Raw genomic sequence first — 27,837 nt, 5'->3', positions numbered from 1 at the left:
GTCTGATTGATTCCAAAGCAAAATTTCTAGATAACACTCCCACTCTAAAGAAACAAAAGCACAGTGAGGAATCTGGAGTGCTATTTTTTTAACTTCCTTTGACTATGCAAAAAAAAAATTAGTAAAACTTGACTTTCAAAGATGTGGGTTCCAGCATTAATCCAGTCCCTAATTGCCACCCTTTCCCCTTCAGCCACCAGTGCCCTTGGTAAGGGATGTAGCCTCCTGAAACAGGAAGTGATGGAGGCGAACTTTCTTCCCAGAAGACCCTAGTTACATTGATCATCACTTTAGATTGCATGGAAGTTCTTGCTGTGAGGGAAAAGACACAGGCCTAGGAAAGGGCAAAGTGGAGGCAAACAAGCAGAGGTGAACCATCAGGACTGGCCGCACCCGTCAAAGGCAGTGAGGGCTCCCGGCCTGTGCTAGAGACCACGAAGAACCGACAGGTGGGAATATGGCAGTGGTTGAGAGGCTGGACAGACCCTCTCCAGGCAAGAAACTCGTTCCTTCGTGGACAACGTGTTTCCCCTCCTCCAGCACTTCTAAAAAGAGAGTGGGCACCACCGAATGCGTCTGCAATAAAGGCTCTGGGAGAGGAGAGAGCAACAACCGGAATAACACACCTTATACCAAAACGAGCCTATCTTTGAAAAGACAACACTCAACTTGCTTTTAGGCTTTTGCCTGATGGGCGCCTTTGTAGAGGGATTTTGCTGGAGTCTGAAGCAAGGAGAGTGTGAGTCATGGACCACAGAAGAGGGGCACTACACCACCACCTGCAGAAGCCAAGAAGGGGCAGAAGCTATGTGGGGTCAACGTCAGGCATGCCAGGCAGGGCGTGAGGGTCAGGAGCCTCACGCTCAACTTCAAGCTCTTGCCTACCCAAAACAAGAAGCACCAGCTGGCAGCCTCTCCAGCCAGCAAACTCCGCCTGCCCGGTGCCCACGGGTCTTCAGCTGGTGTAGTAGATGTGGAAGTAGAGAGTCTTGTTGCGCAGCAGAGAGTAGGAGTTGTCAAACTTGAGCAGGTAGATGCCCTCACCGGGGTAGTCGTGGCTGCCTGCCTGCACGTCTCGGTGGCTGTCCCGCCGGTACACAGGCATGACCTCCCCACAGCGGCTCCGCAGGGAGCTCCTGGAGCCTCGCTCCACATCTCCAACTGGGACGGGGTCTGCATGAGCAAAATGGCAGAGCGTTTGGACAGGAGTTTGGACACTGTACACGAAAGGCCTACCTGAAGGTAAGGGAATGGGCCAGGTCAACTAATGGCTTTCACCCAGGGGGATGCTACTGCCCTCCTACAGGAATGTCTGGGTGACGCCAGGGTCCAGCCATGCTAAACATCAGGACAGCACCTGCTTAACAAGTGGACATCCCACCCCAAATCCCAATAACGTCCCCACTGAGAAACGAGGACTTAACCCTACAGAGCCAGAGCCTACCAAGCTCTAGAGGTATCTGGACATTTCTGAGGGAAAGAAAATGACATTTATTTATATTTTTTAAAGATTTTATTTATTTATCTTTAGAGGTGAAGGAAAGGAGAGAGGGGGGGAAAATCAATGTGTGGTTGCCTCTCATGTGTCCCCTGCTGGGAACTGGCCTGCAACCCAGGCATGTGCCCTGACTGGGAATCGAACCTCGGTTGTTTGGTCCACAGGAGAAAATGACATTTAGAAGAAAAGATTCTCACATCCTTTCATTCAACAGGGGAAAGAACTAGCTAATGGTAGGAGATACTGGCAAACTCGCTGTACCAAGTGCCTAGAACTTCCACTCAGCCTCCTAAAGAGCAGCAAGTAACATACAAGGGTCTCCTTTCCTTAAATACCCTCAGGTTCCCCTGCAGACCTGCTGGTCCATGTGGAAACAAGTAAAGGAATTCATTTTAAGATAACATAGGAAAATTGAATAATAAAGTTAATGCATAGAACCTACTCCTATACCACCCACCCGCCCCTAGATGCCTCAGGGCCATCCCGAGAAGGTACTGGAAGTAACAATTGGAACGGACCCCCAGGACTACTTTCAAAACTGCCCTAGGCATGAAACAAAGGAGTAAACAGTCCTCAGCCAGCTGTGACCATCTGGTGTGGCTTGGGGAGGAGCTGAGAATGCATGCATCTAGCAAACTATAATCACTTGGTTTGGTTCCAAGCCAAGAATAAATGTAAATATCATAAAACTGAGAAAAAATGAAAAGCAATCTCAGGTTTTTCCGTGATCTGAAAAACAATGCCTCTGCACACAGCAGCACTGACCCGCCATCTCCCTGCCCTCAGGGAGACGTGGGGGAAACAGCAGGTGCTGACAAAAAGGAAAGGGGGCTTTCCACCAAGGCGCCAATACCGGCCTACAGGAGAGTTCTCCGAGGGTCTGACTTGGGCCGGCATCACTCGGCTGTGCTGGTGATGCTGAAAGGGCCTCCTCACCTGCCTTCTAAGGAAGAGGGGGACGGATGCAACACAGGACGTGCTCACTAGATATTAGGTTGAGCCGGGAAAGGAAACTGCAAACTACATTAAAATTAAATTTACCTTCAATCCCTTCCTCCTCTTCCTCCTCTTCATCCTCATCCTCACTGGAATCACTGACCTGCACAGTTATGTCAGTGCTGGTTACAGGGGTCCAGTCAAAATAAACTCCAAAGCCAATGTCATAGTCGTCGGTCGCAAACTCCCAGCAGACACGCTTCCCCTCCGGATGGGTGGGTACCCGGATGGTCACCACCTCACCCCGCTTCACCACCAGACAGCTGTTCTTCTCTTTGCCCAGCTTGCTTTTGAATTCTTTCATCTTGGAAAAGGTCCAGACGCACGGAGGAGCCATCGGAGACGGGGAGACTGGAAAGACGGGCAGCTTATTACCGAGAAGTCAAAAGGAAACGCTGCCCCACCCGGCACTTTGCTCCGGGAGGCTGTCACAGTCACTTCTACGGGATTCCTTTTTCACTTTCCATCACAAGTTACTGTCTGTTTCCCTCCTTCTAGCCGCCTGCCTTTCTTGAACTTCCCAGTGGAAACAGAAACGCACCTTCCGTACTCCCAAAGGGCTCACCTTTCCTGTGGTCCCCCAGCAGGTCTGCAGATTCCAAATCAGCTGAGAGAATATCCACAGCTCCTGTGTGCTCAGACTGGATCATAACGATGTCCCCAGACCTCTGCGGGGCTTGATACCTGGCCATCTGCACAACAGAATGCCGGTCAGAGGACGGATGAGAACAGCAGATGCCAACCAGCCTCTTTCCAAATGGAAGCTGCCTACCCTGCCGTGTTACGCACTTTCTCAACTCTGAGCCTAATGCGCTAGTCATCACTCCTTCTCTTTCCTCCAGGCACAGGTTGCTAACAGATTCTATTGTAATGCCACCAACATGTTCCATAATTTAAAGATTCTTTCCTGTTCTCTCCTACCTTTTTCAACTCTCCTACTCAATCAAGACACTTCATAAAACCCTTGCCCACAAACATCTTCAAAGCCTGCTACTGACTTTCGCATCAGCAGTGTTTCTGGCCCATGTCTCGGTCTCCTCTTAGCCCGCCTAGGACCTCCCTGCAGCCTCATCCCTGACAGCCCTTGCACCAGGGTTTAGCTCAGTTCCCACTCTGCCGCCCAGTCCTCCTGCTGCAGTTACCATCCAAAAATTACTTCCAGACCACTGTCAATCAACTCACCAAAGCACCGCAGAGAGAGAATCCAGTTTATTGTCTCTCTCTCATCCACAGCTCACCTTAGATGCCTTTTCCCATTGGTTGTCTCATCCACTATCATGTTTTATATATAAGTAATTATAATTTCCCCTTAGATCAGCCCCAGGACTTGCACGTAAACAGTATATTTGCTGCCAGACATCTAACCTGCATGGAATAGTACAAATGGCACTCAATACTCAAAGCCCTTGGTAACTCATGGCAGAAGCCTGCAGTCTCTCCCTGGAGGCTCACTCCAGATCACTCAGATTAGTATCCCTCTGTCTCATGGTATCATGCCTTAATTTTCTGCTCTTTCTCCAAACAGTTGGCAGGCAACTCAAGAAGTCCACCTACTGCCAATGTGGGAGAGCATGTCAGTGAGGCAGCGGTCCAGCTCAGAGACTAGAAGTGTATTTGTAAGAAAGAAAGAAAGAAATTTTGTAATCCTCCCAGACTATATTCTTATACTATCCATTTCTGAAGAATAAATCTTTCAGTTCTCAATTCCATTGCTAAATGAAGTGAATCGGACTGTGAACTTGCTTGAGTCTGTCCTTTTCCAGAAGGCTAAACAAAGAATTTAGCTTGTAGCTTATTAGCTACATAGCCTTAGTAAAGTCACTAACAGCTCTTAGCCTCAGTTTCCTCATCTGTAAAATGGGGACACAATGGTACCTGCCTCGTGGTGTTGTCTTTAGGAGTAAACGCAGTATTGTGGATAAAATGCTTTGTGAACTCTAATGCGTTTTACAATTGCAGTTCTAATGTTTGCCATCGTCCTTACCGACACTACTACCATTTGTATTATAATACATGCATTAAAAATGATACAAATGGCGCATTCTTCCATGGCAGAAAAACCGCTGCTAGCGACACCATTTCTGTGGAATCTTTACCCCAAATGCTGAGTAGATCTGGCATGAGAAAAGCGAGACTAAAACACAGTCCAACGGTTTAAGACTTCTCATCCTGAGGGGATTTGAGACAATATGTAAACATTCATTCTAATGCTTCATTTTTTAAATAGGTATCTATTGGGTGCTAGTACAGTGACGGGCCCTGTGGGAGACACACAGGATCATTCTCCAAACAATTAAAAATGAGATGCCCAAAGAGAGCAAAGAGCATTTTGTGAGCCACGCTCACAGTGCTTTCTAACTCCGACCCACCCACGTGTCCCTGAACTCCGGTGCGTAAATGCCTCCTTTTCACAGAGAGAATGAGAATGTGCCCCCTACCTTGTCGAGGACGTGGGCCTGGTCTGCAGGCCGCAGCTCCTGCCCCACCAAGGCCCGGACCTCCAAGGCACTGGCTGCTTTCCGCGGACCGTCTGCAGCATCCTCCTTCCCTGGAGACACCGTCTGCAGCCTCTCAGAGGGAGACAGCAGGTCAGTCCAAGGACTCTTTTAAAAAAGGCACGACAGACCCAGAGAAACCCAGAAATAATACCCCCCCCCCCGCAAAGGACACGCCCCGCAACCCCTGCTTTCCTCTGGTATTCAGGTCTATCAGGTCTACTGCCGATCTGGCTGACCACCGGCCTGGGCTAAACCAGCCCACAGTAACGTGGTGACCGTATACGAGGCCACATCCCAGGCTCCACGAACTGTGGTAAACACACGTCTCAGTCCCTCTATGATGGACTGCGAGGTCTGACTTTATTCCTCCCTCTGGGACCCACACCATCTATTCCACACAGAATTTCAACAAGAGTTAGACGCCCGGCACACACACAGCTACTGGTTAGAAGCAAAGAAAGTGCTCACCAAAGGAAGCACAAACCGATGAGCAAGGACACCCCTGTCCAGTTATCCCAAGAGCAGCCGGCCTTTCGGCATCTCCATGTCACACGCTACCCGTGGCAGGCTACCACAGATCCCATGTTGCACCCAGTTCACCGGGCAACTTAATCACCTTCTTTCCTGTTTACACACATTAATCTCCTGCCCCAATGGCTTAAACCACATCTATTTGAGCAGTTGATTTTAAAGAAGCAAGGGATTAATTCTGCTTCCACTTCCCTGGCTCCCAGAGAAACTAAAAAGTGCCCGAGGCGACAGGACTAGAACGCAACACGCAGAACTCCCGGGCATCCTTCCAACCAAGGAGCCTGGTTCTTTGCAGCTGCAGCCACTGAAGGATCGTCCAGGAGCCCTCTGTCCGTAAGGCTCTTTGGGGGGAGGCTGAAGTCAAAAATTCTTCAAAATAATTCTAAAATATCATTTGTATTTTTTCATTTTCATCTCCTTAAGCACGTACAGCGGAGGTCTCCAGAGACCACACGTGACACTGCAACAGAATGAATGCAGCAGGCGGTCTGAGAATCCAACTGCCTCTCGTTAAGGCAGACATTTAACGAATTTACATCTCTCTTCTCACTGAGTTATTGTTACTTAAAAAAACTTTTTCATTAAAAACATGTTATTTATATTCACATGTGATGAGTTTGTTATTGCTCTTTTTAAATGAACCAACAAATTTTTAACCTTTCCGTTTTAGTTAATGTAGTAAACACTGACAGATATAACCCACGTGAGTAACAATTCTTTGGGGTGTACAGGTTTGAGAACTGCTGCTTTAGGGCATCATTTCCTCAAAAACAGAGGGCTTACTTTGGAGTTCATCAGTTTCTTTCTCTCTCTCTCCCCCTTTCTTTCAACACAAACAAGAAAAACCCCCTCTAGCTTGTAAATTACCTTTTTTAGATAAAACAGAGCCATCTTTCGGAATATCCGAGTCACTCCAATCTATCTCAGAGCAAACAAGAGGGAGTTACTATGAGAATCAGAGCGTGGGACACTGTTGATTTTTACGGGTTTGCTTGGTAATCCTGGGTAAACTGTAAACTGACCGCTGGTGTGAACCAATTTCATCCCCCAGACCAGAAATTTCGGTCCGCCTTTGTTTCTCGACACTGTTATCATCAGTCTCCCTAATTAGGTGAGCTTGAAGGCAAGAACTCAGCCTTACCCCCTGTTTGCACAGCCCCTACAGCCAAGCCTGTCATGTGGAACCCTAACGCCCTTTGCACTCCGACCCCATCTCTCCCTGAACAATCTCACCTCGCCTTGCCTCATCCGCTCCAAGCACAACACCTCTGAATGTCTCACGAATCCTCAAACAGTGCAAGCCCTCTCCCACTTGAGGGTTTCTGCACCTGCTGCCACCTCTGTCTAAAATCCTCTTCCCGGAGTTACCTCCTGGCTTCCTTCCTTCAGGTTTCTGCTCAGCCCCTGGCCCATCTCTCTTTATACCTTCTCCGCCTCACTTTTCTTCCAGGCACTCATCACTGCCTGGCATATTATGTACCATATTTTGTTGACTGCAAGATGCAAATTTATTTTCAGATTTTAATTCAACTGAAATATGGGATGTCCTAAAGACTGGTGGCATGTTCCAAACGGCTCGGGCCTGGACTGACATCGAGCCCTTCCACAGGAGACCTGTGTTTGCTCCTGTCCGTGCTCAGCAGCGCTACCCACAGAGTCGACTTACAGTCCTGTTTAGAGCACACCGGCAGAGTGACTTCAGAAAACAAACTGGCGACGAGCTTGGGGTTCAGACCCTCGGAGGACGCCCTGCCCTCACACAGTGCCCAGGCGGAGACACGCCAGTCTCCTCGCTGCCCTTTGCCCTGCAGAGGGGCGGGTTTCCTCCTTTATCTTTTCCCTGAAGGTGCTGGCTTTTGTTGAAGCAAAGCTCCGTGTGGAGGGTCTCTTATGAGACTGGCTATCTTGGGCATTTTTTTCTTACTTGCTGGTACACAAAATAGCAGTTCATCTTACAGCTGATGGCAACTTAGAGTCCATGAAAGACAGTGCATACTTTTCCATCTGCCTCCCTCGCTAGGGTATAAATTCCACGAGACCAGGGACTTGGATTGCTTGTGCATTTTTTTCTTTATCAGTTTTGGTTTTTTCCCGTTTAGTCTCCTTATGCCCCTCTCCCACGCACTTGTTCATTTGTGGCACCTCCAATGCCTGTAAGAGTGGTAGGTACCTAGGAGGCTCTCAGTAAATATCTGCTGAATGAATAAATAGTAGACACCCAATCGTTATCTGTTGAATAAATAAGTGAATAAATAAATTTTTGTTTGGGAACAAAGGAGTATTCCAAAGGAATATTTAGAATGTGAGAATACAACTGTTAATCTAACCATTATACAACTGTTAATCTGACCATTACTAGCCTGCCCTGACCGTATACAGCATCTAAAATTTAGTCTCTTCATTGCCTTTGTGCATGCTACTTTGCACAAACATGGCTCTACTTAGTGAAAAATATTTTAAGCAGGATAAATAACAGCCACATAAATTCAATGTTCATGTTGGCGTGTTACGCTCCGAAGAATCAGTGAAGGGTGTTTTGGGGAAGATAAACTGCAAATCACTTGATGCCAGTGATGAACCACACGCGGGAAACTCCCGTGGGGAGGCTCCTGGTCGTGCTGACCCAGAACGGGCCCCGCCCCAATGGGAGGGGCCAGCCTCGCGAGAACAGGCACAATTGTGACGTTTCCATTTCCAACATACACAAAACACAAATACGGCTCTAAGCATCAGGCACTCGCTATCACAATTGCTGGATTTTTCTTCACATACTAGATTTTAGAAACAAAACTTTAAAATTAAATCTCTTTCTAAGAATGTTCCATACAAATAACCCTCAGTCAAAAAACATTTATTCTTAGGGGGGAAAATCAGTTCTGTGCCCAAACCCATCCCCGAAGGTCCTTCAGACCAACAGAGAAAGGGTGGTGGCAGGAGGAGGAAAAGTCCTCCTCCAGGATTTGATGAGAACGTACATTGTCGCACACAATCAGCGCCTTGGGGAGACTGTGCCTTCCAGAAGGACTGTCACAGACAGTAACCCAGTAGCTATAAGCAGAGAACTCAAAACTCTTCCACTGCTCCTTAGGAGAGCAAGCTGCAGAAGCTGGGTAACCAGAAGCTGGGTAAACGGGCAAACTACTTAATTCAGTTTGATTTTCCTCATCTTAAAAAACAATAGGCATACTTATTTAATGAGGGTTGCTATGACAACTAAATGATATAACACAGTTTAAAACCTGGAACAGTATAAGCAAATATAAATATTCAATAAAAAGTAATAATTTTGTTATCATTATTACAAAGGAGCATTTAATAAAGTGTGGCTTATATTAATATCACCAACTACATCAGTCATTATCTTCCATCATCTGAATTTGGGGGAAAAGAGTTTATGTCATATATAAAAGATAAGAAGAAAGAACTTCTACTCAAGAAGTAACAGATTTTTAAAATATCTTGACATTCTCCCACTATCAATTTTGTGTGAGACATGAAAACCATAGGTTCTGCCTGAACTGTACTATTCCCTGATCAGTGGGATTCTCCATGCACTCGCTCAGCACTCTCCGAAATAGTTTTCAATAATTATTCCACAATGCTTCACGTGTCTGCTCATCCTAGGGCTCAGCACAACTCTCCCCTTGCTCCTACACACTCTGATGTCACGGAGGGTGGGGCGATGAGATGGCCGGAGAGGAAAGTTAATTTAAGAATGATAACTTGAAAGTCATCATAATGGTTTAATCTGAAAATTACTTAATAAAAACTGCCTCCAATAACGTGTGTGTGTGCATTTGTTGAATAAAACCCAAACACCTGTTCTCCTGAAAGTCCACCTGCAGTCCACTCCAAATGTCTTCCATTTGAACCTAGTCTTCAGGAGAACATAAAGGCACTACACTGTTTGTTACAGTTTGATTCTCTGAGTCCAAGCAAACTTCATAACTTGGAATAGCTCTAATGTCAACCCTAAACACACCGAAGGGTTGATTACTTGGCGGCAAGCCATTCAGACCCTTCACTTCAACTTGTCCTCCCCCTTAAAGTCGCTGCCCACTTCTTTCGCCAATTCCTTCTCTCTGAAGAGAAAGCTGTAGAAGCACTGTATGCAAAGCCGTTGTCGTCCCTACCTGTAGGGTGAGGACTGGGGCCCTGGATCCGAGGCAGAAGCCACTGGAGAGGCGACCTTGGTGTTTTCTAGATCTTCCTTCTCTAGAAAATCATGGAAAGAAAAGTTCAACATCTAGGAGGGAACACAATCCCTGGCTTGTACCATTTTTAAAAATCTGGAAGGTCCTGGCCAGTGTGACTCAGTTGGTTGGAGCGTCATTTCCTAACCCAAAAGGTCACAGGTTCAATTCCCAGTTGTGGCACATACAAGAGGCAACTGATCGATGTATCTCTCTCACATCAATGTTTCTCTCCCTCTCTGTCTCCCTTCCTTTCCTTCTCTAAGCATGCAATTAGACGAGGACAATAAATAAATAAACAAACAAGCAAACAAACAAATCAATCTGGCAGTTTCAAACAACTTTCCCTTCCCAAAAATACCCTGGGCATAACTTTATACTCTGAAAGGCCCAGTCCGTAAGTTATTGAAATCATCACATCCAAGTATTCTGAGACAGTCATAACCCATTTATAAAAAATAATTCATTTTTCAAAACAAGTCCCCACAGATGTAATCCTAACTCAAGAATCATTATTTCTCAGAAAGCAGATGGTTAAATTAGGTAGGAAATACAGGGCAGAGTGAGATGTAGAATGAAACAAACTGGAATTCAGCACCAAAGTACAGAACGCCACCTCTATAATCAATAAGCTCAGATCACTGTATCCAAGATCGGGTACTGTAATTTCATGCATTTACGCACTCATTCACCGAGGACATACTGAATGCTGTTGGGTGCCTTTGAGGAGCGTGGAGGCGAAATGTACAACGAGAGCTATGTTCCCAGGCTCACAATAAGCCTGGGGCTGGCACTGCCACTGCCGGTGTGCAGGTAAGGAAAACGTGGCACAGAGACAGGACTCAAACCAGGCAGTCAGGCTGCCACTGGGTGCTACTTAGTTTTGTGGTTTGTTCACTTAGCTGTTCCTTGAGCCCTCAGGTAGCCATATGGTTTGGTGTGTATTTAGATCGCCCTGGTTTAATGTCCTCTTGCTAGGACAGCAAGAAACTGGAGCCCAAAGTTCACTTCTTTTTTAAAATTTTTATTTATTTATTTTAAGATAGAGGTGAAGGGAAGGAGAAAGAGAAGGAGAAAAACATCAACGTGTGGTTGCCTCTGTGCACCCTGCACCAGGGACCTGGCCTGCAACCCAGGCATGCACCCTGACTGGGAATCAAACTAGCAACCCTTTGGTTTGCAGGCCCATGCTCAATCCACTGAGCTACATCAGCCAAGGCCAAAGTTAACTTCTTAATTCAAAATACAACTTACTGAAGTAAACCTCGAATCCTGCAAGTTTCAGAGTTTGGAAGCAACATAAAAATGCAAATGACAGGCAAATATTTGTAATCCAATTTTAATCTAGTCTCATTTTTTGTATGTAAATAAGATCTATTTTTCTTTTCGTCAGAGAATTCACACTGTCTTGATAGAAAAGTCTTAGAGCTCACGCCACACAGTTTTTCTCTTGTAAGGTAACAGAACACACACACATAAAATCCCCACCTAGGACACAGTTTTCACTGCTGTTAAAGAGAGAGGAAAGGAGAAAGAGAAACATCGATGCGAGAGAGAAGCACCCTCTCGGTTATGGGATGACACTCCCACCCACTGAGCGGCACCGGCCAGGGTGAAAATACATGTATTAGTCTCTGCACCTGGCTCCTGGCACAAAAGTCCCAAAACCCTTATACTTTCCTAAGTGACAAGGGCACTGGGAGCATCTTTTGCTCTAACATTTGGTCTGTGACCCTGATTGCCGACACAGAGTACCTAAATCCCAAGGAAATTCTTGGGTGAGATAAACGACTTGTGTTTTGTGAGGCGATTCTGGATGGGCTCCTGGAAGGGGGCTGGTCACTGGAAAGACCAAGCCAGGAATAGAAGCTTGGAACTTTCAGCCTCACTCTCCATTCTCCAGAGAGGAGAAGGGGCTGGAACTGAAGTTAATGATCTGCATTGTGCCTGTCTGATAAAGACTCCATAAAAATCCAAAAGTACAGGATTCGGGAGCCTCCCACTCGGTGAGCACATCCATACGCTGGGAGAGCAACGCGCCCCAGCTCCACGGAGACGGGAGCTCTGGACCCTCCTGGGATACCTGTCCCTCTGTATCTCCATCTGACTGTTCCCTGCAGCCTTCAGCACAGCGGTTAAGAAGCTGGTAAACATGTTTCCCTGAGTTCTGTAAGCTGTTCTAACACATCATCAAATCCAAGAGGGAGGTGGGTCAATTCTCAGCCAAGTAGGACAGACGCTGTGGTAGCCTGGGGACCTACTACGTTCACACTGACATCTGAAGTAGGGGTGCAGGGCCATCTGGCGGGATGGCGCCGACCTCCAGGTAGAGTGTCATAACTGAGTTAAATTACGGACACCCAGCTGGTGTTGCAGAATTGCGTGGTGTGGGTGAAGAACCCCTCACTTCTGGTATCAGAGTTGTGAGTGTGGTAGTGGTGCGAGAGTAAAGGGGAGACACATGGGGGAAGAGTCAAGGTTTACTTTACACATCTCAACAACAGCACTGAGTCCAAGGTGACAGTCAGATGTGTCCTCCCCAGTCTCTGCCGCCCTGGGAAGAGGCCCTTCCCAGTGGGCAATAAGCAGAACAGAAAGTCCTTCCTCACGTTGACCAAGGAAAATCCACTTCCTAATAAATCCTGCAATTCGATCACTCCTCCTTAAGATATCCTCTCAAATATTCACAGCCCACTATCACACTGCCTGCCCGCTCCTTCCCAGGCTGGCTGACCATCTCCAGTTCTCTCAGTCACCCCTTAGGTGACCTCCGACCCGGCTGGCCTCACTTAGGTGCTCCACTTTGCCCCATTTTAAGGTGAGGACCTAAAACAGGCAGCTTTTCAGGTGTGCTCACATCCACGCAGAATACACTGAAACAACAAGCTCTCAGTAAGGACACAGTACTTCTTGACATAATATCCTAACAGGGCACTTGACTTTTTTAACTGAAAACTTACACTGTTGACCTAAATAAGTTAATCAAGATCTCCAGAACTTACAAAAATAAGCTTATTATAAGTCTTGTCACTCTTCTATTCTATTTTTGATACAGATTTGTGGAAGATAATTGAGTTTTTAACTTACATGCAAGACTTTACATATCTCTATTATTTATTTCAAGTTAACTTTTGAAATTGTACTAATATGTGCTCTGCTATTTGTATACAGATAAGAAAATATTTTGCATTTATCTTTACAGGCTTTAATATACAAATAACTCATTATTCAGTGTAGGAAAAATCAGGAAACACAAATAAGCAAAAACAACAACCATAATCTCACTAGCTAAAAATAACCACTGTTGGCATTTTGGTGCATTTCCTCTTGTAAATGTATTTACGTACTCGTAAGTACACACAGACAGGTACATAAGTGTATTCCCTCCACCCCCAACCATCAGCTTGGTGTGGGGCATGGAGACCACAGGTCTGCTGGACATGATGTACCATGGGCTGCTCAGTTGGACTATAATGCCTGCTAGCTCAGGATTCCCCAAAATACAGCTTTCATTAATTGCTCATTAGTGTTTTATAGTTTCCACTCATTCTATGGCTCAACACAAATGTATATATTTCTAAAAGGACACACATCAAGTATTACTGAACATTATTCATGGACATTTTTCAGGATCAAAATGACTGTGTAGTATCGTACAGGCTATACCAGAATTTCTTTAACTGATCCCCAAGCCTCTATTGATAGAGCTAGATATTGTTTCAAATCTCTCACCATTACAGGCAATGACACTATGTTAGAGGTATCTGCAACTCTTTCTTAAAAACTTCCCCTGCGAGGCCCTGCCACCGAGGTGCACTATGCTAGCCATAGTTCATTTATTAGTTTTGGGTGAACGCCTGCCCAAAAGCCAGTCCAATTCTCTTCCCCAAAATCTAGAGTTGGTATCAGAGACCAAACAAACTAAAGAGCCTCAGTGAGGTCATGGATTGGGCCCGCCATTTGAAGAAGACTCCACAGGCCTCGTCCAAGCAGGTGACTAAGCACGAGGATGACTGTTGGGAACAGGAAAACAATGCACGCGAGCAGACGGAGGAAACAAGCCACTGTGGGGCCCACGAGGGAAACAGTTGCAGAGTCCACCTGAACACCTCCTCATCCCCGTGAGGCCCAGCTGTGCTTCCTCCAACTGGACCCTGTACAGTTCCGTTCTGTCCTTTGTACTTTTCATTGTGAAATACATCACACGTATGGAACACTGCATGAGAAGCAGACACAGGGCTAAAAATGGTAATAATACCAATAACTGCATACTCACCAACTAGGTTAATTATTAGCACTTCAGAAGTCCTTTGCATAACGCCCCTTCCCATTCATATCTCCTCCTACTCTGAATTTTGAGAAAATTATTCCCTTTGTGTATTTTAATCACTACTGTGTAAAAATGTGATTTGAGAAAATTTTGGATAGAAACAAAATTAGAGGCTAGACTCATGCACCCACTCCCTACCTTCCCATCATCCTCCCTCTCATTTCCTCTATCCCCACCTCCCTGACCACCACCATACACACAGAGGTCACTACATCCATTTGGAATACATCTCCAAAGAAAAAGACTTTCAGTTTAGGTACATGATCATCATCACTCCTACAAAATTGGCAAGTCCATACCATCGTTTAAAATTCTGTCTGTGTTCAAATTTCCCCACTCCTTTCAAAGGTCTCTTTTCTAACAGCTGGTTCGTTTTAATCAGGATGCAAATAAGGTTCACACACTAAATTTAGCTTCTATGTATGTTAAGTCTCAATCTATACTAATCTTCACCCCATTGTTTTTCATGCATTTGTTGAAACAAAAATAAAAAGATCATGTGACATGCAGATTTTCCCATATTCTGAATTTGGCTGATTGAATTTTCATGGTATCACTTTAGTAGATTCTTCTATGCCCTGTATTTACTACCTGTAAAATGGTCATGGACCTAGAGCGATGCTAGCCCAGGAGCCACTAGCACATGTGGTTAAATTTGAATTAATTAAAGTTAAATAAAATGTTAAACTCAGTCCCCAGTCTCACTAGCCACATTCCAAGTACTTAAAATCCACAAATTGCTAGTGGCTACCGTACTGGACCGCAGGGGAGCATTTTTAATTATCAAGGAAAATTCTATCAGACAGTGTTGACCTTGAGGCTTGACTAGATTCAGGTTCAGTTTTGTTCTCACAAGAATACTACAGACATGCCCTGGCCATGCTGCTCAGTTGGTTGGAGCATATTCTGGAACTCCAAAAGTGTTACGGATTCGATCTCTGGTCAGGGCACATACCTAGGTTGCAGGTCGATCCCAGGTCGGGGCACATGTGGGAAGCAACCAATTGATGTTTCTCTTTCTCTCTCTTTCTCTCTCTTTCTCTCTCTCTCTCTCTCTTTCTTTCTTTCTCTCTCTCTCTCTCTCTCTCCTCTTCCACCTCCTCTTTCTCTAAAATCAGTAATAAAAAATATTCTTGGGTAAGGATTAAAAACAAAAGAAACATTAGTAAAACAAGCAAGCAAAGCACCATGCCAGTTCAGTGTGTACAGATGAGTGTAGATGAGCCAAGGGTCCATCAGTTTAACTCCATACTCATCAAATTCCTGTCAAGTGCCTGGCCCCACACTCGGTACTGGAGATAATGTGCTGAAGCAGACACAGTTCTGGCCTCCATGAAGCTTTCAGTTTAGCAGGGAAGACTGTGAAGGGCCTTTACCCCACAGGTGATGAAGAATTTTAAGCAAATGACATGATCACATTTTATTCCTTAGTAGAATTCTATGGGCAGCTGCTGGGAGGATGAATTTTTATCAGATCAGATTGGAGGCCTCTGCGGAAGTTCACATGAGAGACAGTGAGGACTTAACAGTGATAGCTGAGGCAGACGGGACTTGAGTAGAAAATAATTAGGGGGACAAATCTGCAGATGCTCAGGCTGGTTCCTCCTAACCCTTATTCTCTTCACTAAGTGTTCACAAATCATCTGTGACATATTCTAGAACTTTGCTGAGAAGCCATATCAAGTTCCATGGTTTGCAGATTCTGGACTCTATTCTCTCTTCCTTTTAGGATAACTGGTACGTAGGTTCGTTTCAAGTCCCTAGCATTCCTCAATCATGACACAATTACATTTGCAGGTTCTTGCAGGACCCTGGATGTAAGTAGACAACTCGACTATCACATACTCAACCTTCTCCTCCTGGGGGAGGACTGACTTTGTAAACAGTACCCCATGAAAGTCAGAATGGAAGATCCTTCTTCAGCTCTAGGAAGTGAGGAAACAGGCACATGACCTAATATATCCCACCAAGAATTTGAAATGGGAGTGCTGTGAAGGAGAGAGAGAGGATCCACCTGGTGGCCACCAATGAGCCCTGATCACAGTGTTGCTGCTTAACCTCTAGTCTCCTCGGCCTTCCTTTACTAACACTGTAGTGAGCCTCCTGTGCCCTTCCAACAGTCCTCGGTTTACTGTAGCCAGAATCAGTTTCTGTTGGCTACACCCAAGAACTCTGACCCAAACACATGAACAGAATTTGCCTGGATCCAGAAGTTTAAACTTAACGTAGCTAGATACCCTGTTTTCATTCAGGTCTCCGTTACTATTATAACCAAGCCACAGTGATCACTTACTGTGTGCCAAATTCTAGCATTTTGCAGGTATCGCCTTGTTGAATTTTTAGTGAAATCTCTCTAAATCGCATAATCATTGAGGTTGATACTAGTATCAGTTCCTTTTGATAGTTCAAGAACTTTGATAGTTCAAGAACTTGTGGCTCAGCAAAATCAAGTAACTTGCCCTAGATGGCTTGCAAAAAGAGAAGCAATATGAACTCAGGCAGGGGAGTTCAAAGCTAGCACTCTTAATATCCACATTACACAGACTCCTCTTTAAATCTTTTACTGTGAAATACAACATACAGAAAGGTACCCCAAAATGTGCTATCAATAAATTATCACAGGCAAACACCTATGATACATAACTACTATCTAAGCCAAGAAATAGAATATTCCTAGCACTCCAAAAGCCCCATCCATGACCCTCCCAATCATTAGCCTCTCCCTTCCTCCTATTACTCTGACTGGTGGGAATCATTTCTTTGCTTTTCTTTAGTTCTAAATAGTATCACTGCATTCTGCCTGTTTTCTGAACTCTGTATAAAAGCAAATGATACAGAACGTTTTAAGTCTAGCTTCTTTCAGTCAATATTGTCAGAAACATTCGTTCAAGTTGGTGTGGGTAGTTAGTTCATTTTCATTGCTTTATAAATTCCATGATGATGCCATAACTTATCAACATACTGTTGATGAAACTTGGCTTATTTCTCATTTGGGGGCTATCATGGATAATGCTGCTATGAATATTCGTGCACACGTCTCTTGGCACACACGTGCATGCATTTGATGTTGGACACAAAGCTCGGAATGGGACGGTTAAATCACAGAAATGTGAATGGTAAACTCTGGAAGGTAATGCCACACTATTTCCCAAGGGGTTGTGTCAGGTACGTGCCCCGCTAGCACTGAGGAGCTTTCCTACTAGTTCGTAGACTCTCCCATACTTGCTCGTATTAGTATTTTTCATCTGGGCCATTCTGGTGGGTATCTGCTCATTCAGTTTGCACACCACTGACGACTCAGCATGCTTCTTGCCATTTTGAAATCCTCTTTTGGAAAGTGCCTGACCAAGTCCCTTGCCTATTTTACTACTGGATTTTTTAATTCCAATGATTCTTTTTATTTTTAACTTTTATTTATTGATTTTAGAGAGAGAGAAACATCTACTTATTGTTCCACTTGTTTATGCTTTCACTGGTTGATTCTCGTATGTGCCCTCATCGGGGATCAAACCCACAACCTTGGCAACATTTCCACAGAGCTCTCTGGTTGAAGCCTGGTACCACATTCACCGGGCAACGCTGCCGACCTCATCACAACTGAGTCTCCACAGTACCTAACGTTTTTCTGCTTCTTTCTCTTGGCAGTTCCTTCAGGGCTCTGATGATGAGGACAAGGCAGAAGGTACACCTCAGTCTGGACTTGTCTTCTCTATATGGTCAGTTTCACTGTAAGTCTCAGACGCTTCCAACCACTGGTTGCCTTGGTTATGTCATCGGCAACCTGTTTTGGAGGCAGGCCCAGGGGGCCGATCTCAGGGGCCAGGGCAGACCCGGAACCAACTTCCCAACCTGTGCATCATTGGTGCACGGCTTTGATGAGGTCAAATTTAAGTGGCACAGTCAAGGCTGGTATCAGATGAACCTGGATTAGGGAAGACTGAAGAAAGCCGCACCTTGGTGTCCTCTGACACAAAAGACAAAAGCTGGACTGTCTTTTTATTTTAGGAGTTTTGGAAAGAAACCTTTGGTCAACTATGTGTGTTTGTCAACCTGCTTCCACTCTGTGGTTTACCTTTTACCTCTTTTAATGGGGTTCTTCAATTAACCGGGATTAATTTTAATATAGTCAAAATTTATCATTATTCTTTTATTACTCTGTTTTAAAAGATTTTATTTATTTATTTTTAGAGAGAGGGGACGGGAGGGAAAAAAGGGAGAAAGACATCAATGTGCGGTTGCCTCTCGCATGCCTCCACGCTGGGGACCTGGCCCACAATCCAGGCATGTGCCATGACTGGGAATCGAACCGGTGACTCTTTGGTTCACAGGCCCACGCTCAATCCACTGAGTCACACCACCTAGAGCTTATTAGTCTTTATGTATCCTGTTTAGATGTCTTTCCCTACACTGAGATCAAGATAATATTATCCTATGTTATCTATATTTAAAAGGTTATTGTACTACCTTTCACATTTTGATCTACAATCCAGAGTTGACTTACTGTGTGTGAGACAAGAATCAAGTTTCTTTTCTTTCCTTCTCTCTATCCTCTATGATATTCAACTGTTCCAGCAACATTTACCATTCTTTCCCTACTAATCTACTGTACAATCTTTGTTGCAAATCAAGGATTCTATTTGAAGGCTTTTATGCTATTCCTAGAGCCCATGAGACTACTGCGTAAAGCTTTAAAATGCCTCTTGATACCCTAATAGAACAAATCTTTCCATCTTGTTATTACCAATGTCTTTGCTGTTTGTGGCCTTTCACTTCTACGCACATTTTAGAATCAGCTTGTTAAATTCTCCCCAAAAAGCCCACCAAAACCCTGCTGGAATTTTTATTGGGATTGAATTTTACCTAGAGGTAAAACTGGGGGCAAGTGACATCTTTACAATATTATTTCAATGTAACAATATGGTATATCCTTCCATTTATTTAGATATTCTTTAATGTATTATCATCTTCTGCAGAAGTTTAAATACATTTTGTAAAATTTATTCCTAATTTTTTACTCTATAAAAAATATTTAAATTTTTAAAAATGTTGTTGCTGATATTTATGAATGCAGTGGAATTTTGCATATTGGCTCTGTATCCAGCAATCTGACCAAATTCACCACGACTAATCCTAGTGATTTATCTGCATGTTTTTTTTTTGGATTCTCCAGGTACACAGTCATCCTCTGCAAGCTGTTTTGTATTTCCCATGTGCACAGTCACCATCTGCAAACAACAGACTTAACAGAATCTTTCTAATCCTCATAGATTAGCTGACTATGTCCAGTCAGGTAATATTTTATTTTTCTTGCCTGGCTATATTAGCTGAAATATCCAGTAAAATAATAAATAGTAAGTAGTGAGAGTGAGCACCCTTGTCTTATTCCCAATCTTAAGAGGAAAACTTTCAAATTTCATCATCAAGTTTGAAGTTGCTTGTAGGTTTTTTTTTGTAGATATGTTTTATCCAATAATGAAGAAGTTAATTTTATTCTTAGTTTGCTAAAGGTTTTGAATCATAAATGGAGGTTGAATTTTATCAAACTTTTTCCCTGCATTGATTAAACTGATAACTTTTATCCTCCAGTGTGCTAAAATGGTGATTTACAATGCTTTTTTTAATGTTAAAGTAACTTTTCATTCCTGGAAAAACTCAACTTGGTCATACATATTGCCGGATTCAGTTGTTAATGTCTTATTGATGACTTTTTGCATCTATGTTAATGGGTAAGATTAAATTGCAATTTTCCTTTCATCTGGGACAAGTCTGATTCTGCCTGAAAGATTTAGTTATTCCTCTAGTGCAGGTCTGAAGGTGAAAAAGCCTGTATCCGAATGTCTGAAAATATCTTTATTTCATCTTCACTGCTGTAAACTCCACTGAAAAAATAGATTTTATATCAAGTTATTTTCATTCACTATTTTAAAAATAATCTAGCTTCCAGTGCTGGCCCATAACCCAGGCATGTGCCCCAACTGGGAATTGAACTGGTGACCCTTCAGTTCATAGGTCAGCACTCAATCCACTGAGCCACACCAGCCAGGGCAATAAATATAATTATTTTTAAGTCTGTATATGGTGACTCCAAAATCTGTACCTGTATAAATCCACTTTTCCTGTCTGTTATTTGATTTTTGTTAACATTGTCTCTTCTCGTGCATGTAGTCATTCTGCTATGTGGCAGAAATCGTTCTTGCAAAACTGTTGTGGAAATACTTTGAATCCTACCAACCGTCCTTCAGATAGTTACCTTGCTTCTTCCACGTACCCTGGGGCACAAGCACCTGGAGTCACCCTGATCCAATCACATGAACTGAGATGCTTCTGAAGCTGCGCTTCGGTCCCTGCAACAGCCTGCCTCCAATTTACCGTTACTTCTAGCACATGGCCTTTCATGGTCTTAACCCAAAGGAAAGGGGATTCACCAGGGTCCCCCTGCTTGACTGGTCCCGCCCATCGATCCCTGTTGCTTCGTCCAGAGAGGCACTTTCACAGCCTTGTCATTCAGTCTCCCCACTCAGAAATCCAGCATCTACCCTCCAAGGAAAAAGGAGCCCCACAATGGACTCCTACCCTTGGACTTCTACTTTTACACTTCTGCCCTGACGTGGATCATAGCCTGGTAAGTTTTCATTATCTGGCTAGCCCTCCAGGATCTTCAAGCAGATGTTTATATTTCGACAATTATTTTCTAATTGCCTCCAGCGGGAGAACTGATCCCAATCACGTATCCTGCCATTACTCGAAGAAACCCACATCGCCTCTTTACTCTTCTCAGTTTAAAGATGATACCTTAGTGAGTAAAATGGAAACACAACAAATTTTGAAAGTGTTCTTTGTCACTGGTTACAGTATAAGCTTATCTAAGTAATGGTTCCATCTCCCTTTGATCTGTCCTGTCTCTTAGATCATAACACAGACTTCAGTGAGGTTGAATTTGCAGACAGAGATGAAAGTACCACCAAAGTAATGGAAGACAGTAGTTGGTTTAAAGGATAACACAAAATTAATCCCTAAGGAGACTTACAACCCGTTTTTTCATAAAAATTTGATCCAAGAGAAAAAAAAAGACCCAGAAAAGGTCAGTTCCTGATGACCAGAAAGGCAATAGAAATGCACAGGATGGCTCTAACTTACAACATACACAGCAAAAAATCTCATAACACGTATATGTATTTTTTCTGAATAGTTAGTATATTCACATTATTCAAAACTCAAAAAGTGTAAACATATACAGTGAAAACCTTCTCCCACCTCAGTCCCTACCTCCCAAAGCAACAGATGTTATTAGGTTTTGCATAGTCTTTCAGAAAAATTTTATGCATATAAAAAAGGTATGTGAGTGGATACCCACACATACGTATTCTTTTTTGCACAAACAATGGAAATGCCAGACATAATATCACTATGCCCTTTGTTTATACCACGTATATCTTAGACCTCTCCACAACTGCATATGAAAAACGTCCTCATTCCTTTCTATGGCTAATTAATATTTCATTCACTGACTATTCCATAATTCATTTATCTAGTTCCCTACTGATGAACATTTATATCCTTTCTAATCTTTTACCATCACAGATAATGCTATAATAGTCTTGTCTCTGCGTCATTAAACAGACACATGAATAAATCTATTGGATAAATTCGTAGAAGAAATGGATCAATGAGGGCATAAATTATCATTTTGGTGGATATTAAGAAATTGCCCTTACAGCATTTGTACCAATTTACACTGCTATCAGCAATGCCTGAAACTGCTTGTTTCTATACACATTTACCAACAGTGAGATGTCAAACTATACCCAGTATACTTATAATTTATTTTCTTATCATGAGTTAGGTTGAGCGTTTTTCATACATTCAGAGTCACTTCTCATAGCACCTTAACAGGCTAATGTACGCAGGAAAAAAGGTGAAAAGATATTGTTTTTAATTTTTTAAGGTTAAATGTATATGCTAAATTACATAAGAACCACTGAGAAAACAACTCGTAATTGGATTGAGAGGCAGAAAGTAAAAAAATGAAAAAGAAATACCTGTTTATTTCCAGAAAGGTAAAGTGTAAAATATGCAGTCTTGTTTTAAAGAGAAAACAATTACAAACATAGCTTTTCAGATTTCCTAAACTTCTTTAGTGAAATTTAGACTACTGTAAAGAAGCAAAAGCCAATTTTTCTATAGTACAGCTTTTACTTTACCAGCCAAATATAGACCAATTCTACAGGGATTCCTAACAGAGACCAGAGAAACCAGGACAAGTCTTGCAAATTTTGATGGTATGTGAGAAAATGTTCTTATTTTAATGTATTTATTTTAATGTTATTTTATTTTGTATGTATTAATTTTTAAAAGATTTTATTTATTTATCTTTAGAGGGGAAGGGAAGGAGAGAGGGAGAGAAATATCAATGTATGGTTGCCTCTCATGAGTCCCCTGCTGGGAACTGGCCTGCAACCCAGGCATGTGCCCTGACTGGGAATCGAACCGCGATCCTCTGGTTCGCAGGCCCACGCTCAATCCACTGAGCTACACCAGCCAGGGTGTATGTATTTATTTTAATATTAGGAAAAACTGGTATGTCAAACTAGCAGTGTCACAGATATTATTTAGAATGAAACAATTTCAAATGTCAATTTAAAGAAAAATTAATAATCAAATGATATTGGCATGTACTTGCTAACAAGGCAGAAGTAAGACTGTGCTCCTTGAATGGCCATGGTCCTAAAAACAATGAAGGGAGCAGGGCAAATGGAAGCTCAAGAATAACTTGATCTGTAAGTGACGGCCAAAGAAGAAAAGGGGAAAAAAAGAACCTTTCTTAAAATGATTTATTTTCTATTTTTAAAATACGTGTTTTCTGTCCTGGCTGGTATGGGTCAGGGGACGGACGGAGTGCCTGCCTGCAAACTGAAAAGTGGCCGGTGGGATTCGCAGGCAGAGCCCACGCCTGGGTGGCAGGCCCCCAGTTGGGGGTGAGAGATAGGAAACTACTGATCAGTGTAGCTCTCACATGTTGATGTTTCTCTCCCTCTCTTTCTCTCTCCCTTCCCCCTCTCTAAAAATAAATAAAGTCTTTAATTTAAAAAAACCTATATTTTAAAAAACAAGTTTTCTTTCTGTTACCAGAATATGGTTTTAGACATTCTGATCACAGTACAGATTTAAATTTATTGTGTACTTATACTTTCTCTACAAAGAGAACCAAAAAGTAGGCTTGTCTAGAGCATCTTAATATCAAGTCAAAGTTCTTTAGAACAGACCTCACAGGACTTCCCTTTCACTAAAGCGGGAGCAGAAAGATAATTAGCCTGAGCTATTAGATTCGAGTGCAGAGGAACCAAAAGCAGGTTATGTGGTTATAGACTCAAGAGGCTCAAACAGAAAGCAACTGGCTGAATTTATATTCCAACCAAGCCCAGAGACCATGCAATCCGATTTCTCCTCAGCCCGTGTGAGTGGGAAACGCTCCTGAGTGGTCAGATTATAAACCTCCGGTGGGATGTCATGGACTAAACGATGACAGGACTAACTGGCTATCTCAACACCATAAAATGCAGCAAAAAAACCCCCCAGCCTAACTCTAACTGAAAGTTTCTCAACAGCAGCACTTATGTAACAGAAAAACATAACCCACAGGCAGATAGATTTATAGGGTGTTTTGACACGAAACTGCAAGAGAAACCCAAAAAACATAAGGGTTTTTTGGCACAGACTTCTACTCTTTTGTTCTATCCAATATGGTAGCTACTGATTTCTAAATTTAAAAATCAAATTGAAATAGTCACAGAACTGGAACATTTTCGTCACTGCAGAAAGACACTGCACTGCTCTAAATCCTACGTAAGAACCGTGACCAAGGTCACATGCCCTGTCTCCCGTCCTTAATGTCTATAAAATGCATTAAGAGTGCTCAAGGTCACATACACCAAACCCAGTTCTACTGCTGCTTTCAGGGTCATACCAGATTTGGCTCTTTATTTTTCCCAAAGCTTTCCAATCATTAAAAAAGAAAGAAAGAAAGAAGAAGAAAAAAAAATCCCTGCTTTTAAGTGATGCAACATATATAAAGAGTAATCTCTCTCCTCTTGGGGACTGCAGGACCCACGTGTCCCAAATAAAAGACTATTAAAAACAATCACAGTTCATAAAACAGTAAGAACACTATGACCCCTGGAGAGCTTAGTTCAGAAGCACATAAACACTATTCTTACTTTATCAGCAAAACCTCAGTCAACAAACATGAAGACTGTCAAAAGGTATTCTCTGTTGAGAATACTTTTAAAAATACTTTTCAAAAACAAGTTATGATTATTTTTACAAATTCTTGCTTTGAAGGAATGATACATGGAGAAATCAAAACCCTCAATTCGATAACAACCTCATTTCTTATTGCTGGCTTCCCTCTACGAAAGGATGGCAGAAACCTCCTTCAATTTCACTCATTCTTAGGCCTCTATTGCTTACTCATTGGATCAATTACTCAAAAAAGGAGGCAGAAACTCCTAATTGGAGTTTATCCCAAGCTTACAAACTCTGAGCCAAGCCAAAAGCCTGAGTTCCACACTGCTCTGTAAACCCAGCATTAACTCTAACTGAAAGTTTCTCAACAGCAGCACTAGTGATATTTGGGACCAAATAATTCTGCATTGTGGGGGCTGTCCTGGGCATCACAGGATGTTTACCGGCATCCCTGGCCTCTACCCCACTAGATGTCAGTAATGGCCCTCCTTTTCCTCCCGCTGGGAATTGTGACAACTAAAAAGTCTCCTGGGGGAGTCAACATCCCTCCTGGTTGAGAACTACTGCTTTACCCTAAGGAACATTCTTGATCATTTCAACCCTAATTCCTTATGATCACGTGATGCTCCTCCACATCTCTGTGTTGAGACTTCGTCCCACAATCCAGCAAATATTTACAGAACCTCTAACAGGGGTGTCCAACCATTTGGCGTCACTGAGCCACACTGGAAGAAGAGATATCTTGCGCCACACGTACAAAAACACTAACAAAAAATGATGAGAAGGGGGAAAAAAAGGTCCGTGCATAATTTATAATTTTGTGTCAGACCGCATTCAGAGCCATTCTGGGCCGCATGCAGCCGGCGGGCAGCAGGTTGGTACCCCTGTCGAAGACAAGACATTAAGGGCTCTAGAAGATACACAAGACAGACTGTCCCTCAAACAAGATTCTTGGGGGGTGGCGGGGGATAAGTACATCAAAAACTATAATAAAAACATCCAGTTATATCATGTTTTGAAGTGTTGGTTTTTGTTCCTCGCCAAACTAAAAGCACCTAGAGGGCAAAGACCATACCCTGGATTACTAATACTTGACTAACGGCCAATAAAAATAAAAATAAGCTACTGTAAATTTCACCAGAGCACGAAGACAATTTCACAGGGACAGTAAAAACTCCACAGCTAACTTGGGCAACAAAGTTAACCTTTCTTGGCTGGAAAACGGAAAGAAAAATGACAGGAAGTCAGATAATATAAGCCAATCTTTTCCCACTGCTTTTTCTGACACAGAGCAAGCAATGTAAGCTATCATCATCATCATCATTATTATTATTTTATTAGCTGTTTTATTAGCAACATATCATACCGCAAGGAGAAGATCCTGCTCCAGGACACAAAAACAAACCCCTACATGAAATAGAAAAAAATCGACACTCCTCCTGCTTTCGGAGGGCAACAGGAGGACGTAACCTTATTTCTAGCCATGTCCTGGGAAGACAAAGTGGGTGTAGGAACCAATTGGAGGTGTAGGGGGGGCCTTCAGAGACAAACCCATTACCCTCCAATATATACTGGACTATTCTTTATTTTTTAAACAGATTTTACAGAGAGAGGAAAGGAGAGGAAGGGAGGGGGGAGAGAGGGAGAGAGACACCCACTGACTTATTGTTTCATTTATTTATGCATTTATTAGTTGCTTCTTGTGTGTTCCAGGACCTGAGGTCCAATCTTGGCATATCAGTAAGACACTCCAACCAACTTAGCTACCCAGCCAGGGCCCTGAACTTAAGACCTTTCCACTTCAAATGCTTGGTTTTGTTTGCTGTCAAAAACAACCCTTATATCAACAATATTGACCTATGCAAGGGACAGATGATTATGAGACTTTCTGAGTATTCATTTGCTTAATCTTTGAGAAATTTGGCTTCAAGTTTCTATTGCTATAAATACATGTCATCAATTTTGAATTTACTACAAGGCACAGAGTTCATTAGAAGGAAAAAAAGGCGAAAACTATTGCTACATGTTTCAAAGTAAGAGAACATAAAGTCAGGGTGGGGGGGAGCTAGGTGATCCAAAGATGTGAGTGTTTGACCCAAGTGGCGTTAGCAGATGGGAGATATCTGGGATAGAAGTAAAAGACAGGAAAAGTCACCAGGCTAGGACATACACAGCCGGGAACGCTTAGGCAGCACACTGGGTTTAGGACGAGAAAAAAAAGACCTTATTCTCATAAGAATGGACATCACCAGCTCGGCATGCACCCCGGTATAGGCAGACACCAAGTGCCTCACACAGAGTGGGTCATGTAACCCAGCAATAGGCAGGTACCCACAATTTAGAGGAAGAAACTGAGACAGATAAACGACTCACCGAAGGTCACTTAATTAGTAAACTGAAAATTCAGACTCCAACCCAGGTACCGTGGCAACGCCTCTACTACTATACGTGATGGTGTCTATTTTAATTTCAGACCTGGAAAATGAAGTTGCACTTGCTACTTAGTGAGACCAGTTTTCTTCCCCTCTCCTTTCGTATTTCAAAAGAGCGTCCTTTTTAGCTGTGACGTGTGTGGTGATCATATAGAGCCCTGAGAGGTGAAATTGTGATAGATGGTCCCTGCTGCCTTTGGACTCTGCAGTGATCCACACGGAGGAACTTGAGTGGACACACATGGAGGTAAGTGTCCTAAACAAGAAGAAGAGGGTCCTGGAGAATAAGGGAAGTCGCCAAAGTTCTTATTTCAGCCCCTATTTCCTGGCCACTACGTTCATTCAAAAGACCCCCGAGCCGACTGACCCTTCCATCCTTCCCACTCTGAGATGGAGAGGACGGAGGCGAGGCAGGGGCCTACCGGCAGGGAAGCTAGAGCCAAGTGGGATTGGGGGCTGAGAGGCAGGCGGAAAGGCAGGGGCCGGGGACCAAGGCAGGGATGGAGTGGCGGGCCAGAGGTGGGATAGCGAGGCCAGTGGGGTGGGGGTCGGCAGCCAAGGATTGTTCGGCAGAAGCTCCGGACATGCAGGGGCCCGGGGCGGAGCAGCTCTGTCACTACCATCTGGGCTGATCTGAGAAAGGAAGCGAGGCAGGAACCAAAACATTTCAAAACAGGAGTAGAAAAGAACCTCGAGCGCAGACCAGAGGCCGGGGTGTAGCGGGGCCCCGGCTGGAGCTAAGACAAGAGTTCCGCGCGCGAAGGGCTGCCCAGGCGGGGCAGCCTGCGGCCGAGCCTGCAGCCGAGGTGCGGGGCCCGGAGGCCGGGAGGCGCCCGCGCTGGCTCCCTGGTCCTGCGTACCTGAGGCGGCCGCCTGGCTCCCCTTCACTCCCGGGCCGTCCCCGACGCCGCCCGCCGGCTCTCGAGAGGCTGCGGGGCTCCAGAAGCCCGGCCCCTCAGCCGCCTGCGGGTCCGACATCTGCAGCGGAGTGGAGCGCGCCTCCGCCGCCCGCCGCGAGCGGCTCCGGAAAGAGCCGAGGGCCGAGCGCGTGCCGGGAAGTGCCGAGCGGAGCCCGCGGGCCGGAAGGGGCAGTGCGTCGGCCCGAGCTATCGCAGGA

General features: G+C 43.9%; 1 protein-coding gene across 2 annotated transcripts; it reads right to left on the bottom strand.

Annotated features, from left to right (window-relative positions):
• Positions 1-84: 84 nt before the first annotated feature.
• Positions 85-27,770, bottom strand: TMED8 (transmembrane p24 trafficking protein family member 8). Of its 2 annotated transcripts, none has more exons than XM_037031631.1 (6): positions 27,581-27,770; positions 9,657-9,738; positions 4,933-5,095; positions 3,060-3,186; positions 2,540-2,845; positions 85-1,173 (listed from the first exon to the last, which is right to left on the bottom strand). In XM_037031631.1, exons 1-6 carry the CDS (start codon positions 27,696-27,698, stop codon positions 956-958), a joined length of 1,014 nt encoding a protein of 337 aa, XP_036887526.1. In that variant the 5' UTR covers positions 27,699-27,770; the 3' UTR covers positions 85-955. The 2 variants fall into 2 exon arrangements, with proteins under 2 accessions (XP_036887526.1, XP_036887527.1); XM_037031632.1 differs by having other exon boundaries at positions 4,933-5,062.
• Positions 27,771-27,837: the final 67 nt, after the last annotated feature.

This window comes from Sturnira hondurensis, unplaced genomic scaffold (genome assembly GCF_014824575.4).
Source record: "Sturnira hondurensis isolate 20B ecotype Veracruz unplaced genomic scaffold, ASM1482457v3 Scaffold0021143, whole genome shotgun sequence".
NCBI classification, from domain to species: Eukaryota; Metazoa; Chordata; class Mammalia; order Chiroptera; family Phyllostomidae; genus Sturnira; species Sturnira hondurensis.
The sequence above is the reverse complement of the archived record's forward strand: the minus strand, read 5'-3'. Positions and strand labels throughout refer to the sequence as shown.

Bases quoted from the DNA above. Each gene is read 5' to 3' on its own strand.
- TMED8 (XM_037031631.1), bottom strand. From the start codon at position 27,698: ATGTCGGACCCGCAGGCGGCTGAGGGGCCGGGCTTCTGGAGCCCCGCA. The intron at 5,096-9,656 runs GTAGGGACGACA...TTTTTAAAAGAG, and splicing joins CCCCAGTCCTCACCCTACAG to TCCTTGGACTGACCTGCTGT. The intron at 3,187-4,932 runs GTAGGGGGCACA...TCTGTTGTGCAG, and splicing joins AGGCCCACGTCCTCGACAAG to ATGGCCAGGTATCAAGCCCC.